At 40.3% G+C, this 20,243-nt stretch overlaps 2 protein-coding genes across 11 annotated transcripts in view; one reads left to right on the forward strand and one right to left on the reverse strand.

Moving 5' to 3' along the window:
* The window catches only part of LOC106804876 (protein PRRC2C-like), a 29,277-nt gene extending 21,030 nt beyond the window's left edge, over positions 1-8,247 (reverse strand). For all 10 annotated transcript variants that reach the window (XM_014806252.1, XM_014806255.1, XM_014806253.1 and 7 more), the window contains exons 1-9: positions 8,080-8,247; positions 5,721-5,900; positions 4,225-4,402; positions 2,307-2,454; positions 1,958-2,045; positions 1,594-1,752; positions 985-1,118; positions 635-778; positions 281-424 (exon numbers count right to left, since the gene is read on the reverse strand). In XM_014806252.1, coding sequence (XP_014661738.1) covers positions 281-424; positions 635-778; positions 985-1,118; positions 1,594-1,752; positions 1,958-2,045; positions 2,307-2,454; positions 4,225-4,402; positions 5,721-5,838 — 1,113 coding nt within the window. In that variant the 5' untranslated portion in view covers positions 5,839-5,900; positions 8,080-8,247. The remainder of the gene's footprint in view (positions 1-280; positions 425-634; positions 779-984; positions 1,119-1,593; positions 1,753-1,957; positions 2,046-2,306; positions 2,455-4,224; positions 4,403-5,720; positions 5,901-8,079) is intronic.
* Positions 8,248-9,280: 1,033 nt separating this feature from the next.
* Positions 9,281-20,243, forward strand: part of LOC106804879 (zinc finger protein 585A-like) — a 21,182-nt gene continuing 10,219 nt past the window's right edge. Inside the window, exon 1 of the mRNA XM_014806259.1 lies at positions 9,281-9,394. The gene's annotated coding sequence lies outside the window, so the exon portion shown is untranslated. The remainder of the gene's footprint in view (positions 9,395-20,243) is intronic.

Below are 20,243 nucleotides of genomic sequence, written 5' to 3' on the forward strand. Positions count from 1 at the left end.
TAAATGACAAAGATATTCGATAAATGATGCCCCCACCCCAAATCAACATATACGCAATGTAGTCAACATAATAAAAACGACTCCCCCCATCCCCAATCAATATGTACGCAATGTAGTCAACATAATAAAAACGACTCCCCCCCCCATCCCCAATCAATATGTACGCAATGTAGTCAACATAATAAAAACGACTCCCCCCATCCCCAATCAATATGTACGCAATGTAATCAACATGATAAAAACGAATTCCAACATGATGGCAATACTTGGCCGTTCCTACCTGAGGCTGCTGCATGTGCGGTGGACGCGGTCCATACATTCGTGCATCAGGTGGATACGGGTATGGCGGACGAGGTGGACCTTGCATTCCCGGGAAATTCGGAGGGTATGTTCCGGGAGGGAAACTTCCCCGAGGTCCGTACATCTAAATGCCCAACAAAATTCAAGGGAAATATTAAAACACGAACAAAGACGCCATAGGTCAGAGCCTAACGTCATCATTATTTAATATAAGTAAAAAGCACTGCCACTTTCAAACACATACTACTAAGATGAGAATGCTGTAAGGTTTCTAACTAACGAAGTCAACCGTGCAATTAACAATAGACACAGACTAGCAAAAAAGCACACGTACATAAGGTGGCATCATCCCTCTGAATTGTGGAGGCATGCCTGCGCCCATTGGTCCAGCTGGACCACCAGGTCCCATGTGGGGTGGTCCAGGCATAGGTCCTGAAGAGCCTGGTCTCCCTGGCATTACCGGCTGCATTTGTAGCTCCTTGGTGGGATACAAGATAACAGACACAATGACAAATAATTCCAATCTTAAAATAAAAGTACCTGAATCACAAACTATGTTTGAATTTCTGGGGAAACTGGGAACTGAAAGATCTGTAAAGATAACAAACTTGCACACAATCTTCAAAACCAATTGCCCCGAATGAACAACCAGCACACGACAACATGATGCATAGTTAGTTGTACCTGGCTGTCTGCTGGTGTCTGTGGTCCGTTCATGTTTGGATTGAGACCAACACCGCTATGTGACTGCACCAATGACTGCTGCTGCTGCTGCGTGGTCACGCCACGACCTCCTCCCTCCCGCCAGTTCCCCTCGTCTGTAACCACACGCACAAAAAACTTAGATGAATCACATCATCGCTTCCCTGTAGCTTGCCACCTTACCTTAACAACAGACACGCCACTAATGTGAAGCATGCTAAACATGACACCGCCACATACCTTCACTCTGATGTGTCTTTGCATTCAGCAACGCATTCTACGCATCAAAACACACTTAAAATACTTGTGGATTTTTTAATACTTCAAAAACTATGTAGTATTTCTGAGTGTGATGCAGACAACGTATTAACCAGCGAGCCGTGCAGCCATGATTTGCACGGTCAGTTTTGAAACTGCACGGCCAAAAAAATTTAAAACATTACAAAATTTTCCGGGGAGGCCCCCGTACACCCCCAATGACGGTCTTGGCTGAAACACACATACAAAAAAAATGCACTCCGATATATTTTTTCTGCACAATACTCATTCCTGGCTAATACCCTGGATGCAGAGCTTGTAACTGAAACTTACTCTGCGGCCTCAAGCTCGGGCCTGGCCCATATTGAGAATCTGTGCTTGGCTTCTGACTGTGCTGCTGTACTTGCTGCTGCTGTTGTTGTTCTTCCCCTCCTGTCGCTAGTGTAGGAAATTCTTGCTGAAATTTGGTCGACTCCGGACTCAGAAAATCCGCTAAAGAAAAGAAAACATTGAACACTGATTTTCACTCAACCCGAAGTCTTGTGTGTTTCCTACACATTTTTCAAAAGACAACTGATATTTCAAAAAATCACTACAAAAATGTAAATAACACAACTTTCTTAGGGTATATAACAAGCTGCAATCAATAGTGCACAAATGGTGTAATTATTTTTCCCGAACCCAGAACGCAACTTACCCGGTCCCTGCTCCCCTTCCGCATGCCCCGCAACGCTGCTCCATAATTTCGGACCACTCTCCCCAGATTGATGCCCCTGTTGTGAATTCTGATAATTAAAAAAACCAAGTATTTAAAACAAATAAGTATTATATATATATATATCACCCAGGCTCCTCATAATGTAAATATAGGCTGCAGTCAGGTGAGTTTCTCAATGGATCTGCATCAATCTCAAAAATTATAAATTTGAAAAATCAAAATCTAAGATATTCGGAGATCAAGAGATTTTTATGCCAAAAACCAAGCCTATAAAAATGAGAATAACATCTTTATCAACACTTTTATATACCATAGATTGCACACGCACCTTGTTCTGCCCCTGCCCCTGCCCCTGCCCCTGACCCTGTGCTGCATGCGCCTGCTGTAGTTTTTGCGCTTGTGCTTCTCGCTGCCTTGCTTGCTCTAATGGTGTAGCTGGTTTTGCTGGTTCCGGTGGTTGTTGTGGTGCCCCACCACTAGAAAAGAAACAAGCGATTTCAAATTTATTCACTCCATTCCCGCCATGTTAAGGCATTGAGATAAAACATCTAAATATAATTCTGAGAAACCACTGATAAGCATTTATTTGTTGGTTTATAATACCACAATTTTTTTTAGTCCTTTCCCAGAAACCTAAATAACATTGACTCAATTTCCATGGAAGCAAGAATATATTAATGTGTTATGTTATACTACAGACACTAAAAATCGTGGTCCCCAATTTAGTGGGACAGGTCAGGAACCACGAAAATGTCTGAATTAAGTGGTGGTCCCAGTTAAGCAATGAGCACATTTCCAGTCTTCACACGACACGCACTGTACAACGCACACAACATACACATTTTTCACATTTTTCTCCATTTTAAAAACACTAGCTGAAACCCGCGCTACGCGCAGGCTTAGTGACTGTGATGCATGTGTTACCAGTACAGTAGTGTTATGTGTAAGGTGTTGTATTGAGAGTTTAGTTGTTGCACATGTTTGTTTTTTTATGGTTGAGATGTCAATACAAATACATATGTACAATCATGCTTACACGTAACATATTAACCATTTGTTTGGCAAGTATACAGTGAAATACAGACACACGCACGCACGCACGCACGCACGCACGCACGCACACACACACAAATGTTTTATTGTATGCTATGTAGGAACTACTGGTTGATGATACAGACTCCAAAGTTAGAATATAGATAGATCTGAATGGGCTGGTAGGTCGGGCGACTGATTAACCACTTGGCTTGATAGCACGTAATATTACGTGCTTCGCATGTTACCACTGTGTGCGGACCAGGTAATATTGCGTGGTTGTGATCGCTTATTTCTACGCATGTTTGCACTCTGTGCGGACGACGTAATATTACATGCTTGTGATCGGACCGCTTGTGACAGCTCGCTGTTCACGACACCCGTACAGAATTGCAGACTTCCAAAAAAAATCTGCTCTGATGAAATTCAACTTGTACATCTCATATGGCAAACTATGGCCAAATAGCTACTGAATATTTAACTTCATTATTACATGGTTATTTCTACTTACATTATGGGGCTTACAAAAATCTCAGACACAGACACAGAACACAGATACACAGAACAAAACGAAATGGAAACAGAACGAAAACAATATAACGCCCCCTATTTTCTGGCAAATGTTTACATATTTTGTTTGTTTTTTTGTCTTTTTTAAGCCGTTTTTACAGTTTTAAACCGAGTATAGTTTAGAACCCGTCCCATGTATTCATAGATCTCTTCTGTGAATTTGGCGCTATTTGGATCTAAACTGACGGAGCCTTTCATTAACATACATACAACATTCACCAAATTATAGTAAGATATGAACTTCACAACCCAAACAAGATCACTATGTCAGATAGGAAGATAAGGAAATTATACCTTACTCATTAGCTAGATTTCACAGCTTAATTCGTTAAGCTTTTAACTGTTTGCAATTAGTAATTACAATTACATCCTTATTAGCAGACACTGACCATAAGTCTGTTTCACTTATACACTGTAGTGCCCAGAAAACTGCTTATTCATGCTCCTGTCCTGGTAACTCATCGTAATGGAATGCACATGTGGCATGGTTAGCCCTCCCTGATACTTTCCGGAACTCAATACGCACACTATGTGTTATTCATCGCAATATTAAACCTCTGGATCATTCTAGAGATGTAAAATGATCACACACACGGTAATAAGGGACCATGTACTACAACCTAGCATCTAAAACTCAGATATACCTTTTTGCTTCTTCTTTGTCCTTCTCGCTGACCCATCCTGATCCACCTTGTGGTACTAGATTAACCGAAGGGTCGTTTCCACAATGCTCACTTTTCAAACTTGGTAAATTAGCTGGTGGGGGCATGCGCCGCGCAGTCGCGACTTTCCCGAGACTCTGTAAACCATACTGACGGGGGGCTGAAACGGGAAATCATGCTACAATCACACAGGCGTTTATGTCAAACTGTCTGCCCCAATAAACTCCACTTTTATTAGTAAGAACCATCACACTACAATATGGTGATGATATTATTGGTTGGGAAACCTTTTTTGTATCGATATTTCGTATACAAAATATCACAATTTATCAATATATTACAACAATTTGACTATCTATATTTTGTATGTGATTACCTACCTAGAGAGAACTATACAAAAACTACACTTCAGCTTAGGACTAACGTATATTTCAAAACAAGTGTTTTCAATTTTGATAACCTAATTTATTCGTTTATTATTAAACATTTTGTTTCATACTCAACAAACTGGAAGCCTTCTAAGTTTCAAGTTTTCTGAAGTCTTCTAAGACAAAGTTTACTATATATATATAAAGCCAACCAAGCCTACCAAAAACCAAAATACATTGATATCGACCCCCCCCCCCACGGTCATAAAAGTTACAAAAATGCAATTTGACTTGCCAATTATTATGCACAACCTGAAAAAATATATTTTCTATAAAATTTAGATGTGAAGACAAAATGTAAATGCTAATAGAGTATTTCCCTTTTCATGCCCACATTCCATGTTCGTGTAGGTAAACTTTACAGTCATTGGCATTACTGACCTCCGACTGACCAACAAATTAAGGCAGCAAGTAACAGCGCGGCTGCTGTCAAACGGGGAAATGATGGATCAATATTTCAAGGGATGCAGCAATGCAGACATTGGTCATGTACATGGAAGTATGTACATAGGGATGAAGCCACACAAAGATTATTCACCTACACATCACACTTCTTTATCCAATATAAATTATAATACTATCTACTATCTAGTCTAGATTAATCTAGACTAATCTAGATTTTATAACGTGCTTATCCGTATAAGCTCCATGTTAAAGTTGTAAAACTTATATAATTATTTGAATACGCCATAGTTAAATTTTAGAATTGTGCTAACCACCAACTTATACGCAATTGCTTCTACTAAATGTAACTGAACCTTCGATCGCGTTATTAGGATTTATACCGAATTGTTGTTGTATTTAGCAGAAGAGGAAGAATATTCACAGGTGACCAAATACACAGCAGAAATTTCAAACAGGCGTATAATCGAATCTGTGTATTTGAGAATTCCGGGCCTGACTCGGACTAGTTTGATGTCTGTACGAGGTATTACAAACAATAATACTTTTAACAATATACAGAGTGAGATACTGAAATTCATATAACACCTAGAAGCTACCACCAGTACGCAGCAAGAAGAAAAACATAGGCGAATTACACCAACTTACCGGTTGTTTTCTGTGTCTCAACGCTTTTGCCTTTATACAAGTTATTTATGTCGAGAGCCTGGTACTTGCTCTTGCCTTTTTCCCCCTTCGTAGTTAGCCCAGAGAGCGCGGACATCATGTCCTGACACAACACTCATTGACGTGGTGGCCCTGTACCCGTTGAACGGTCTGCACACAGTGCTGCGACATACAAAGAAAGTTACGTTGCTAGTGTGTAAGCCTCGATACTGACAGTTAAAGAAATATTTTCACTTTGAAGTGAATATACATAACAGGGTGATATACACTAAAAGTGAACACTTATTATGTATCACAGAAATATCCATAATACAAATGATGTTGTGCTTGTTTGTGGAGTGAGTTGTATTTAAGGGTTATAATACAGTAATTAATACTGTTGGTTACATAACAACTTTCATAAAGTAACTATGGTATGAGCATTAACATTTGCATCTCATCATAAAAATGGGAACTAATAAATGACCTGTGCTTGGTACATATATATAATAACACTCAAGCTAGTCAGTTAACTTCCAACTAACTAGTTGTTGAATAACTTTTATTGTAAATGACAGTGCACAATAACTTGGCAATGGGAAAAAAACTAGACAAGGCAAAATCAAGGTATAACATGAAATAAGGTAACATAACAGGGAGGGGAATTTGTATGAAACAATATAATATTTAAATCTAAATGAGGCAAATCTGCATGTTTCAATTTATAAATACAATGAATTTATAACAATGTTTTCAGTCACATTTACTGCAATAGTTCCTATTTCCAGTAGTTGTATTGTATGCAAGGAGGGCACTGTCAAAACAAGTGTGTTAGCTAAGCAGTTGCGATTTAGAAGTAAAAGAAATGCAGTGTCGGTAGCTGTTATTATTTTACGACAGAAATCCTTGTCATTTCTACAGGCAACTCTCAGTGTGGGTAGTTTTTTAATGGATATGTGTAGAATTTGAGTAATTAATATTAACATGGAACGGTTCTCGACTACATACTTTAGTTGCTTTAATTCTTTATATATTCAATGAGGCTATATAAATGCAATATTATAAATATACAATCAGTGAATCACTCATACAATGTAATAAAATGGAATTGAAATAACATAGTTAGAAGACAAAGAGGACGATGTACATGAACTGATAAGTTTTAAAAAGACCGACTGTCTGCAAGTGGCAAAAACTCAAAACTCATCCCAATACAGTGTCACTGTCGCTGAAGGGGTCGTTGTCGTATATGTAGTACCCGAGGTGTCGGCGAGTATGTCGCCTACGCCTACTCCCTAACCCTAACCATATCAAATAGTTACCTCGGGTACATATTATAAGCCATTATACGACAACGACCCTTTGTGCGTCACTGTCGCACGAAGGGTCGTTGTCGTATCAGGTACTATACATATATATGTACCCGAGGTAGTTTTAGGATGTTTAGTATTATGTTTATATTTTTATATGAGGTATGTTTAGGGTTAGGGTTAGGGTACACTTCTGTAGTACAAGTCTGGTACACTTTGTGTATACATATACCTCGGGTACATATATCATTAATGACATTATATGTAGTACCTGATACGACAACGACCCCCTTCAGCGTCACTGTAAGTACGGAAAAATACACTTACAACAAAAATATCAGGAGTTTTATCAATTGACAACTAAATTAAATTCAAAACGGCAACGACGTGGTTCAAGGATAGAGAACATGGGTCCCAATAAAACTAATGTCATTTACATCAATATAAATATAATATCATATCAATATAATAGGTTAGGGTTATGGTTAGGGTTAGGGTTAGAATTAGGGGTACAAGTAGCGTTTACACACCCATGTCGTGAGTTTGGTTAGGGTTAGGGTTAGGGTTAGGGTTAGGGTTTTTAAACCTGGGGTTGTCAAATAGGAATGGGCCGAATTAGGGTTAGGGTTAGGCACATTGGTTTTATTGGGACCCATGTTCTCTACCCTTGGGCCAACGACGTAGCTGTTTGAGTAAAACTAAGTAAAATTTACTTCACTGTCATGCGTAATTCAGCCATGATATCGACTAATGAGTAATGTACGTTGTATAGTACGACGTGCCTAGCCATTTATTTCATACATGAGGGACGGCAAGAGATAGACAAAACAAAAGTGTGATTTTCATCAATATTCAACACCGACAATCACTTAAAACCACTGGGATACTGAACATAACATTAATTTTTATGCTTTGTGGTGTGGAGACGAATACGTCGCATAGACCCCGAAATAACCATTGCCGACGAAAGATGTCAATGAACTCAAGATTCAGAAAATTGTCATTTTTCTCCATCCCGCTAAACGATAACGCCGACATATAAATGTACTTACCTAGGACCGTTCTGATGGGTGATATCTTTAGATAGGAATAAACTCCTAAACGAAGAAACTCAAGGACGGATGGGTTGAGATTTCCTCGGATAAATTGTTAAGACGCACCAAAGCTACTCTCCCCAAAATGGCGTACGCGCATAAATAATGAGTGTCTGCGATGACGTCACGTAAAGGGTAGCAGCAGGTTTTATGGCAGGTTACGGCCAGAACGTTACGAAATTCAGCTATAATATGTCAATACTGCACCATGCATATATATCATTTACGGTTCTCTTTTTTGTGCTATCAATAAAAAAAAACAGGCGAATATAGTAAAATGTAACATTATGTGAGAATGCGGTATTATTACTATTAATGCATAAAATGATTTCATCCTTCTCGTGACGGCGCTATGAACTATGGGAAGCATTGCTTCTCGTACGAACAAAGAGCGACAGCGTCAAACAAACTTCTGTCGACCTTTTCACCGGGTCTTGTTCTCGTCGTGCGCATTTAGCTGAACGTTTAGTCATTTATTTTCGGCTTTTTTTAGTAACCTGATGAAAACGAATTGTTATCGGTATTATCAGTGGATAGCCATATCCGATGCCATTTCCATCCGATTCCTTATAGAACTAAGTGGTTCGATTTTACATCCCAAAAATATAAATGAATGACAACGTAGATACCGGTAGTTATCATGTCTTTATATTCTTTAAACGTTAAATTGTTTTAAATCTATGCCTTCATAGTTATGCTAATAAAAAAATGAAATCTGGAAAAATGAGTCGTTTGATCAACGGATCATAATTATGATAAATATATACAAACGCGTGTGATATATGGCTTCACCATCATGATGTGTAAAGCAATTCTATTTCCCTCGCATTCGTTCTCTGCTTTCTACGAAACTATGTACTTTGGTGGGCAGCTAGAGCGAGAACATAACTCTATTAAGGTGTGTAAATCACTGAGCTGTATCTTATTGTTTTAATGTTTTTATACACACTCAGCTCAATGGCACAACTTGAGCCGTCATCCGTGAGAAGAACATGAAAACGAAAATCCTGTTTATCCAAATTATTTATAAATTAATAAATATTACGATCTAATGTGTTTTTAAACTACAAATAACTACTGTATAAATATATACAACATGTATGAAATAATAAAAATAGTGATACTGGATTAGTAAAATATTTGAGAGAGGGCAGCACAATGCAAGCAGCCGCCATGTTCTTCACGTCTTGTGTTTGGATAATCATTTGTTTGAAGAGTGAAAATGTCTTATCTTTACTAATTAACTGATCCAGGGCCGTTTAAAAATTGTTCGGTATGTTTAGTGATACTTTATTTTATGGTTTCGTTCTAAGAATTTTCACGTGCTCTGAAACTAAAGAAGATGCGGGTCTGATCCGGTTCAAAATGGTTTGCTTTTTCGCACTGGCACTAGCGGTGTTTGTACAGTACACCTAACACAATGACTCCGCATGATTTCGACTATAATGGGCAAGATCTTAGTTTAGTTGAATTTTCTGAACACCGTAATCGTACGATAGAGTTCTTCGTAGTGTGTTACATCATGCACAGAGCCTACCTAGTAATAATATTACTATCCACCCCTAGCTCCAAGAAACGGTATTGCTAGGGTTAGAATACCGTTTCAAACATTGGCTGCAGCTAAACACGTAGTTGTCTTATTTGCCAAGTATCGCCAAAGAACACTTCACATGTGATATACCAAATGAATCAGTATACATCCACCTTATTGTAACCATCAGTGCGCTACGATGCGCTGGGTACTTACGGGGTTACAGCGACTTTTTGGTACAAGTAGCGTTTACACACCCATGTCGTGAGTTTGGTTAGGGTTAGGGTTAGGGTTTTTAAACCTGGGGTTGTCAAATAGGAATGGGCCGACTTTTTGAGACGAATACAACCAAATTTTTGCCACCATGTTTGCTATCATTCCGACTGTGACTAAAATCCGCAATGGATCGAACAAGGGAAATTAATCTGCGGTCCTCATGTAAACCACCCCTACATCCGAGAACATGGCATCTAAGGTTTTTACAAATGGCCCAGACATTCGTGAACATCGTTTCACTTGCTTTGGTGTATAATTGTCGTGAGAGCCATCGTGCAGCTATTGTACTATTTCTGTAGTATTTTCTAGCGAGTCTTTTCCGTTTCAGGTTTTTCGTGTCTCTCTTCCATTGACATGTGCAGTGTAAACATGGCGGGTTTAAAGCTGATTGAAAAGTTGATATGCTGTGAGAATTAGCAGCTTATACCATGAATTAAGAGAGATACATTCTAGTTTAGAAGCAGGACAACTGTGAGTTAACGTATATTTCAAACAAGGCAAGTCAAAGGTGGTAATAGAATAGTTTTATTTCAGATATACAGAATTATTCATCTAGATCTGCAGAGGTGATAGGTTTTTTGTATGGAAGGGTGTCAGGCTGTATAGACAATCCGTCGCACAGCCTGGTCGGGCTATATCCACCCCCACTTTCTACATTTCCAATGTCCACCTACACTGGCAGATGGGGTCGTTGTCGTATCAGGTACTACAGATATGTACCCGAGGTACATATATGTATACACAAGTGTACCTGACCAATGTTGTTTCGACATAACCGTACCGCTGCGCTCCATAAATGTACCCAGGCGGGAAGTCTCGTTCAGTCACGTGGTATTGTCGTAAAAGCCGGAAAACGGTATAAGTACTATAACATAGGAAGAATTTAGCGCCTTCTGATTGGCTGGAATTTGGCAAGATGTCAGCCTCCATGACTTGTAGCCAAAATCCCGAATTATCTACCAAAAACTCTGAGGTCAGCTGTAAACTAATCGGTCCACGAACATAAACAGAAAGTAGAACAAAAACGTATTGCGTATCGGCTAGTGATGTCACGATCATCGATTATACTCGATCATCGGTTGAACAGTGGCTCGAACCAAGCGCTTGGTTATCAAAATCCATAATTGATTTCATCGAAAAAGAAAAAAAATTTAAACGAACAAGAAAACTTGGAAAAGTGATGAGAATCAGAGATATCATCGCTACTATACAAGTTATTCTTTATTAACATACATTTATTATACACATAGTAGTAAACAGTGCAAAACAAACAGTAAACAGGGCTAAACAAGCACGTACATCAGGGCTCGAATTAACCGACGGCACCGACGGCAATTGCCGTCGGTGCCCCTATCAATCGCCGTACTGCCCCTGAAAATCCAACCCGACCGACGGCAGTCACCTGCCTTGCCCTTTTGTGTAATTGCCGTCGGTGCCCTTTAATCTACTGCCCTAGTTTTGTTTTTAGTCAAATCAACATAACACGTGCGCGTGCGTGCCGTAGTTGCAATGATGAGCTAAAAACCGATAGTCGCAGGATGGAATAATAACAGCATCGGATAATTATTCGCTCCTGATAGCGGGCATGTAAAATTTTGTGTTACTGTACTTCCATTAGCAGAGGTGGGTACAGGGGTCGGTGTTACGGTGTAAGCTTACAAGGGGGCATATTAATTGTTTTGTACATTAAAAGCAAGACGATGTTGATGTACTAATTTGTTATGAGTTTCCCTTTATTTTACAAAAGTGCCTTGGTGCCCTTCTCAAATATTGAGAGTTGCCTTGGTGCCTTTCTATTTTAGAGAAAATTCAAGGCGATTTCTCACATGCCCTAAAAAAATTGCCTTGCCCTTCTCGTCGCTTAATTCGAGCCCTGACGTACATGCACACACGTACATGCACACGACGTTACGCACACGCAGGCATTCAACACCCTGAGTAACCGATTGTAACCGATCATCGGTTACTTGGGTCCAACCGATGATTGATTACGAAATTGCAACCGACTAACAACACTAGTATAGGCCCCTACACTGCATATCCTGATACCTGTTAATACTGCCGTATACGCGGAACGATACGGATACGCAAATCGTATTATCATTTCCTAACTAAACCAAACTCGGCAGCTATAAGCCCAGACCCTCTCATAACTTAAGATTAAGATGAAAATAACACATTTGACAAAGAATTGCAATTATGTGATATATATGTTATATTAATGAGTAAATATGTGTTTTTCATGGAAAATACATCAGAAAACTTACTTATCTCAACGGTTATAAACAAAACAAACATTTACAAAATGCGTTTGTTCTCTTGTTTTGAAGGTTTACGACATTCTCGTACTTTATCGCGTGGTTTCATATGCTGCCCGCGGGGCAGGTACGTTTATGTAACACAGGGTACATATATATGCTGAGAAATACAGGTCTGGTACATTTGTGTATACATATATACGTACCTCGGGTACATATCTGTAGTACCTGATCGACAACGACCCCTTCAGCCCTTACACTGGCTACACCTCATTTTCTGGAAGAAGTGACCCTGCTTTAATGCTAGAGTAAAATAAGAGAGAGAGGATCGTGTTAAATTTACTATTTTCATGCTTAATGTCTTTATATTAATTAATTTCTCTAAGGGTTGCTACTAGACTAACGCGTATGGTCTTGTTGCCATCCTTCATGCCACGTTATAGAGGCGTATAAAGAAGGAGAAGCGTAAACGTGAAATGCTGAACGCATTTGGCAGTATAGTCGAATTAATAAACTCCTGGTTTTATTTGACGCATTCTTTGGCAGTATATTGATGCAGCTTGTCCTAACGTTGTTCATATAAACAAAACCGTCATTGTTCTCTACGATGCCCTACGGTAGATAATGGATGTTAAATCTGCTATATATCTTGCGGAAAACTGACTTGAGATCGTCAAGTTTACTGTGGATGTCTCTCTGATGTGTTAAATTCGGTAACTCGCGTGTTTCCGTCAATGGATTGCACAAATGGAACCTGAATGGACGTGATTGCCATAGTGGATGTGACCCCACCTGTGGCACCTCACAGTGGATGTATAGTAAACTCTGGTAGTATGCACGCTAGCACATGCGGCGCCGCGAAGCAACACACTGGCCACATTCGAGAGTGGGTCGCGCAGTAATGACTAATGCCTAGGTCTGGTCTTCAGGGAAAATACCAAGATTTCACGCATATTATCTCAGCGTATGGGCACTGTAGGACATGCGCTGTTGTTTATTATGAAAAGTAGGACAGCTGATCAGATAATACCAGGAGAAAAAATAGATATAGGGAAGGAGTTGTGCTTCAATAAACAGGAAATTCCCGTCATTTACTAGCGCTATAATACACTTACTATTTAACTACGCGTAACGATCAACTTGAGCTCAAATGGACACAGTACATTCGACCATCCATCGTACCAGATGGGGGGGGGGGTGGGGGCGTTTGCCCTCGTAGACACACGCAGATCCGGAGATACAAGACTAAGAACATACGACACGATTCCTCCAATCTTTGTCATTAAGTCAAGCGTAGCATCGCTATACTTCAAAAAAAGGCCAGATACTAACCCACACTGTCACGGGGTTGCGCTCACGGCCATGGCGCGAGGCTCGTCGTGGATGCAGCGCTGCTGACTAGCGGATTGGCGTGCGTGGCGTGCCGGGCATTGCGGTAATGGACATAAGGATGAACATGTAGCTGTCTACGGGTCAAAGGTTTATCTCACCGGTGTTGCGTTGATGCCTAATTCACCCATGCTAGCCACAGGCCTCGCCGTGAAGCGCAAAGCCCCGTGCGTGTTGGTTAGTGTGCCCTTTGTTTGAAGTATAGGCCGATTGCTTAGCGGTTGATTATGGACAAAGATTGAGATGAATCGTGTCGTATGTTTTAGGTCTGGTATCTGCCGGGATGTGCGGGTGTCTACGGCCGGAAAACGATCTGGTAGATGAATGGTCGAATGTACTGTGTCAAGTTTGAGCTAAGTTTGGATGAGTTTACGCCGTAGTAATCGTAGGTATTATTAAGGCTAGTAATGGCGATTTCCTTGTTATATGAAGTCAGACTCTTCCTATTATTACTCTGGATATACTGGCAAAGAATCGTCAAATAACACTGGGGAAAGTTATTAATTCGACTAATATACATGCAACATGCGATTTCAGGCATTTTACGTTTTGTCAGCTGCTCCCTTCTTTATATGCTTTGACTTGTATATTTTGTTAAAAAATCCTGTGTATCTGTTGATATTAAAAGTGATAAAATTAAATTCTTATCTTATTCCTTATCTTTTATCTTATCACTGGAAATAACTTTACACCTATGGCCACAAATAAAGACATTCAGGCAGGTAATACTGATCATCGAGTAGGTTCTTCGGCGAAAAATACCAGGATTTTTATACGAGTCATATTCAGCGTAAAGGATTCGTGGGAACATGCGGTTTGTTTTTAGGCTCATGCTGACATAGTCGAATGCAGCTTGTAGAATCGCTAGAGCAGTGCGTCGCGTCGTCCGTCGATGCGTCTGTCACAGTTGGGCCACAATTAAAGGGCTCGACGTTAACGGATTCGAGTCGGACGTGGCGGGGGTAATCCGGAAAACTGAGTTGGGAGTCCGAAGCTGGGAGTCATAAGGTCAAAGCGTCAAGGGTGTGCAAAAGAAGGGGGACATTCACGTCCTTACTTAAGGTATGGGAGGAAATGCGAATTGGCGGCAGCAAATATAACGGCCTTCGACCTAGGCTGGTGATGAGTCGGTGTATAGCATATGGTAGTTTAAAGCCATCATCTGTGTCGAAATTGGAGGTTCTCAGGTCAAAGGTCAATGTGTGACAGGGAGATTTAGACCATTTTCTGAGGGACATGGGTCTGACGGAGCCGAGTTGGAAATTTTTTGTTCAGCGCTGACTAGCATTTTATGGCTTTATTGAAAGGACTATGAAATGTACATTTCTGCTGACATGGGAGAGTTAAAGTGTCGGATAACCATTTTTGAACCTCAAGAGGGAGGGTTAAACATGGATTTGTTGGACTGTTAACAAAGGACTGAACTGCTTTTGCTATTGTGGATGTGAGGCTAAGTTGACAGTGTAATTGCAAAGCAGAAATGTTTTTGTAACAACGGTTTCGACTCCTTAAATCTATTTTTTCTAAAGGCTGTCCTGTATTAAGCCCTGCAGATAGCATCTGTTAGCACACTGTAATATGAACCCTGAATTGCTCGCATGTGTTAGGCAAAACATGGCGGGCGCCATTACGCATGCATGGGGGTGAACTGGCACTATTCTAATCATAATTATTGCTGGCACTGCACATGCAGACCTGTGTTTAACTCGGACAGCTGAACGAAATCTCGCTGAAATACTTTGGATTTCGCACTCAATGAGTGCGGTTATGCAGCACGAAGTGGTGATGCCATGCTTTGATTAAAGTGTGATGACACACTTGTGACGCACATCTCGCGGCAACTGCCTTTGCTAGTTAGAGCCTCTTCCACCGCGCGCCCATCCCACTCTCACGCCCACCATCACACTACGCCTCGCGTTCGACGCCATATCCATGATAACATGTTATATATGCGAAGTATTAAGTACAAAGCTGTATCTTTATTACTGTACTACGCGGTATAGCAAAGCCTAGCTATCTATAGATTTTAGATCTGTATTAGTAGTATCGCTAGATATATGCTTCTGAGCAGCGAGACGCAGTGATGCGCGAGGGTGTCTTCCTTACGTTTGCCAGTGAGTTAGCATCAGAAACTGCCGTCAGGTGAGCGCTGTGCTCTGCGCACTGTGTTTAATAATTGATTTAAAGGAAGCGATAATGGTGTTGTGAGAATAATTTAGAAGAAAGTGTTTAATGATTACGCATGTTTGCGTTATTCAGGTTCCCCAATTGGTCAAATTGGTAAAAACATTAGAAAAGTTAGAAAATTACCATATGGAAAGTTGTGAAAAATAATAGAAATTTGGTCCGGGTCATAAAAATTCATGGAAAGATGTCAAAACATGTAAGAATTTCTATGCCTAAGCTACACGAACTATGCCTTATGGCAATTGTTGGCGAGTCACTATAAATTTAACAGTACGACCTCCTTTTCCGGCCAATTCGTTATCCGGAAATTCTATTAACCGGCGCGATCTCCGACAGTGTATGTTCTCTGTTTTTAGCTCATCTGACTAGTAGATTGCAGCTTGTAGAATTGCATGATGGTCCGTCCGTACCGTAGCGTCGCTAGCGTCGGTCGTCAACAGTTGGGCACAAATCTTAACCTGCTGCGACGTACGGTCACGATATTCGGGACGTGGGGAGCAGGTAATCCGAAACGAGTTGGATGTCGAAGCTGGGGTCAAGGCTCAAAGTCAAGAGCGTGTAAACATAAGGGGGAACATTCACTCCTTACTTTAAGGTATAGGGAGAACATGCAGAATTGCGGCTAACAAATCTAACGGCCTCTGCCTAGGTTTGTGATAGTTGGTGCGAAGCGCGGTGTAAGCGGATCATGGCTAGGCAAAAGCCGCATTCACTCGTGCGAAAACTTCGGCGGGCAGGTCACAGGTCAAGGTAAATGGGCACAGGCAGATTTTAACATTTTTCTGAGGACATGGTCTGACGGAGCATTGAAAATTTTTTGTTTCAGCGGTGACACACATTTTATGGCTTTATTGAAAGGACCATGAAATGTGCTTTCCACTGAACGTGGAAGAGTACTGCTGCAGCTGAAACCGTGTTTGGACTCCAGGAGGAAGGGATTTAACATTGGATATTTGTAATGTTACTGTGTTACTGTTTGAAAGGATTTGACTCTGGTGTTTGCATAGTAGATCTATATCTGCCTGGGATGTATGAGGCTAAAAGTGTCACAAAAAGGTGAAATTTCAAAGCTAAATTTGCTGAAGAAGGTTTATGCTGCGCTTAATGTATATTTCTATGGCATTCTGTACGTGTCAGATGCTGTTGTTAATATGGCACTGCAGTGCCACTGCCCGGCTGTGGTTGGTGCATAGTTGGTTGTAGTTTTTGGCCTGCGTTAGAATTAGCGGTACAGTGCAGCTCTCTATATGCCGGCCTGTTAGGAGGGTTAAACATTGATTTGTTTCTCAACTGCACGTTGTGGAGTACCGTGTGGTTGGTGGGCTCCCTTTTACACGGTGAATTGCCAGCACAAACTCTACTTGAAACGATGCTTACTTAGGAGATAGATGAGATGAGTTATATTTTTTATGGAAGATTCTGTAGTGTACTATTATGAATAGTTGGAATAGTCACTAGACTGTTAGCATCTTTAGCACTTAGCTTAAGTACTTAGTTAAGGTTAGTCTTAGCTTAGTACTTAAGCTTACTTAGATTAGCACTCTTTATCGCTCTTAGCACTCTTAGCACCTCATAGCACCAGATGAAGCCCAGCGCGCTCTGCGGGCTCTTTGTTTTCAATCATTGTCCCACTGGAAAGAATTCACTCAGGCTTGCTCAAACTTGCGCGCGAGTGTACCATTGATTATCGTAAGAGCGCACGCTATCACATGCCAACAAAGCAAACACACTTAGCCGGTAAGAGCAACGCCACTAATGTACATGTATACAAATATAGCGCCAAGTATTAATACGAATATTTAAAATAGATACTCATGTTAGTTGATGTGGCAGGTAAAAACTACATAGGAATAAAAGATATATACATTGTCCCTATAATGAAGTAAAGAAAAATGGTGTGTGGTGCGTGCGTGGTGTGTGTTGTGTCCGCTATGACTCGACACTCGTTCATCTATACGAACCGGAATTTACGTAGCGGAGTTAGCGAAACGCGCTACCCACCACTGTCGTATGGCAGCTGCGCATCGATCGAGCCCGTACTTCTCAAAAGCGCTGGCTGCCGCGAGCGATGTAACAGCCCTAGGCATACAAGCGCCGCGAGTTGATCGTGGTCTAGAGCCTGAGATTCGGCACAAAAGAAACAACATAAACCCGAAGTGGTTAAATTTGGGTTTTATTCATTTTTATTTCCATTTGCATATAACCGATAAACCGACGTTGTTAGAATAGATCAATCGTAGAACGAGTAAGTACATTATTACAGTGGCAAAACCGTAGCTCTAGTAGTATAGCCGGCGTTAATTAAGCGGGAGGGCATAATATAAGCCTGCGAGGAAGTTAAATGATACGGGGCTATATAATAGAGTTAGTTAAGCATAAAATGTTCTAAAAGAGGTTAATAGGCATAAAATGTTTATAAGGGGCGGGCTTAGAAAATTTTATGCTAGATTTCGCAACTGGAGTGTTACCACTGTTCAAAAAATGGATCGCAAAATGCAAAATGATGTGCTTTTTAACACGTTATTTATGCGTTATTCATTTAATCCATTTATTACTCAATAGTCAGCCTACTGGAATTCCGTTTGAAATATTTGCGTGCGCACGGGTGAACGTACCGTATTGTTATATACTGTAGCGGATATGCTGGCAAACAATGGCGCTAAGGTTGCATGTATATAAATATACCCGTGAGCGTCAGCGTGTGCGCCCAGAAATATTTCAAGCGAATTGCAGGTAGTGCGATTTGAGTAATAATGGAGTAAATACATGGTGTAAGTTGTGGAAAGTGTTCAAAATATAGGTGAATGTCTATACGCCTGTGCATTTTGCATTTTGGCAATCATTTTTTCGTGGGAACAGGTAGTAAAAGGTGCAGTTGGAAATTAGCATAAATATGTTTCATAGCCCTGCGGCAGTTTAATGAATGCAGGCTATTTATAGAGCTAAGCATAACCCCAATGAACTGCATAGAATGGTGTTTGAGGGGCATACTTCATATCCGGTAAAATGCCCATATGGCGGATGGTGCCAGTCCGACGTGGCGGATTATATGTATTGATGCTAGTGGCTATGAGGGCTGTCATGTATCAAATGCTTTCGATTCGAATTATTGATTTTTTTTTATGCGATTTTGATCCGATCGATCCGATTCGATTAATAATATGTAATAAAAATAGCGTGATAAGTACGTTAAACTCTGTATATAGTGTTCTAGTTATGATAACTATGCATTTTATACATTGTGTGCTTAAATGGCAAATGGGAGAAGTAGTAATTTACATGATTGAACCAGATTGACCTGGGTGGGGCGATAGGCGAAGCGGAGTGACATCTTTTTTGGTAGAGCAGATTTTATTATAGAGATAGTGAGATCTCATAGATTTATAGCACAGAGACATGAAGACACAGTTATTGATTTGTTTCTATGAATGGGCCTGCCTCCTCGCGATAATTGGGGCGCTAGTCAAAAATGCTACCGATGCTTCGCTGCTACATTTTAGAGAAAAAAAAAAAAAAAAAAACTATTGGATGCGTATTTTCGATTTATTCGATAAGTGATATCTGACGAATCTACAGCGATATTTATCGATGAGGTGGGCACCGATGACAGTCCTAGTGGCATGCACTATAAACTTTGTACAATTATATCATCATCATCATCCCATAACCCTTCGTTTAATATCATAGATAATAATTTTTTCTGGTTCAATGCCAACAGACACAGGTCTGTGATAGCACAATCAGTGTGTAGTTAATGTCTCTGTTATGACACTTAGTTTATGTTAGTCATTAGTGTTGCTCTCCAGTAAGGATTACAACCTGGAATAGGCATCACACTATAATAATTACGCGGTTGCACATAACATATGACAGAAGTAGGTAACAGTTGTTATTAAAATTTTATTATGACAACCTTTGTCTATTCCTGGTATGATTATGATCTTCGTTAAATTTGGCATGATAAAATTTTTAATGTCTTCAATGTGCTGGTATGGTCTTGGTCGGTTCCAGCTGGTTGATCAAGGTAAAACATGCCACCAGTGACTTGAGTATGCACCAGCATTTTAATGATGATTCACTATTACTCTGCAGGCCCTTGTAACATCGTTATGACTGCATTGAATAGGAGTCTGAAAGAGACATGGCTTCAAGTGCCAAAATACGTTGCTTTCGTGGGTTTTGGATGGGTGATCCAAGCTTTGTTATAAGAAGTATATGGCAATGATAAAATGGCATATTGCATTGTTTGTAAGAATTTATTCGCTGTTGGAAATGTGGGAATAGTTGCCATTAAAAGCCGCATCGAGAGCAAAATGCACGAGAAGACAGTGACTCTGTCAAAGCAGTGATCAGTAGAGTGTGGAGACCATTGGAAAAATTAATACATGTATGGACATCAGGGCTCGAATTAAGCGACGAGAAGGGCAAGGCAATTTTTTTAGGGCATGTGACAAATCGCCTTGAATTTCCTCTAAAATGGG

Source organism: Priapulus caudatus, unplaced genomic scaffold (genome assembly GCF_000485595.1).
Source record: "Priapulus caudatus unplaced genomic scaffold, Priapulus_caudatus-5.0.1 Scaffold91, whole genome shotgun sequence".
NCBI classification, from domain to species: domain Eukaryota; kingdom Metazoa; phylum Priapulida; class Priapulimorpha; order Priapulimorphida; family Priapulidae; genus Priapulus; species Priapulus caudatus.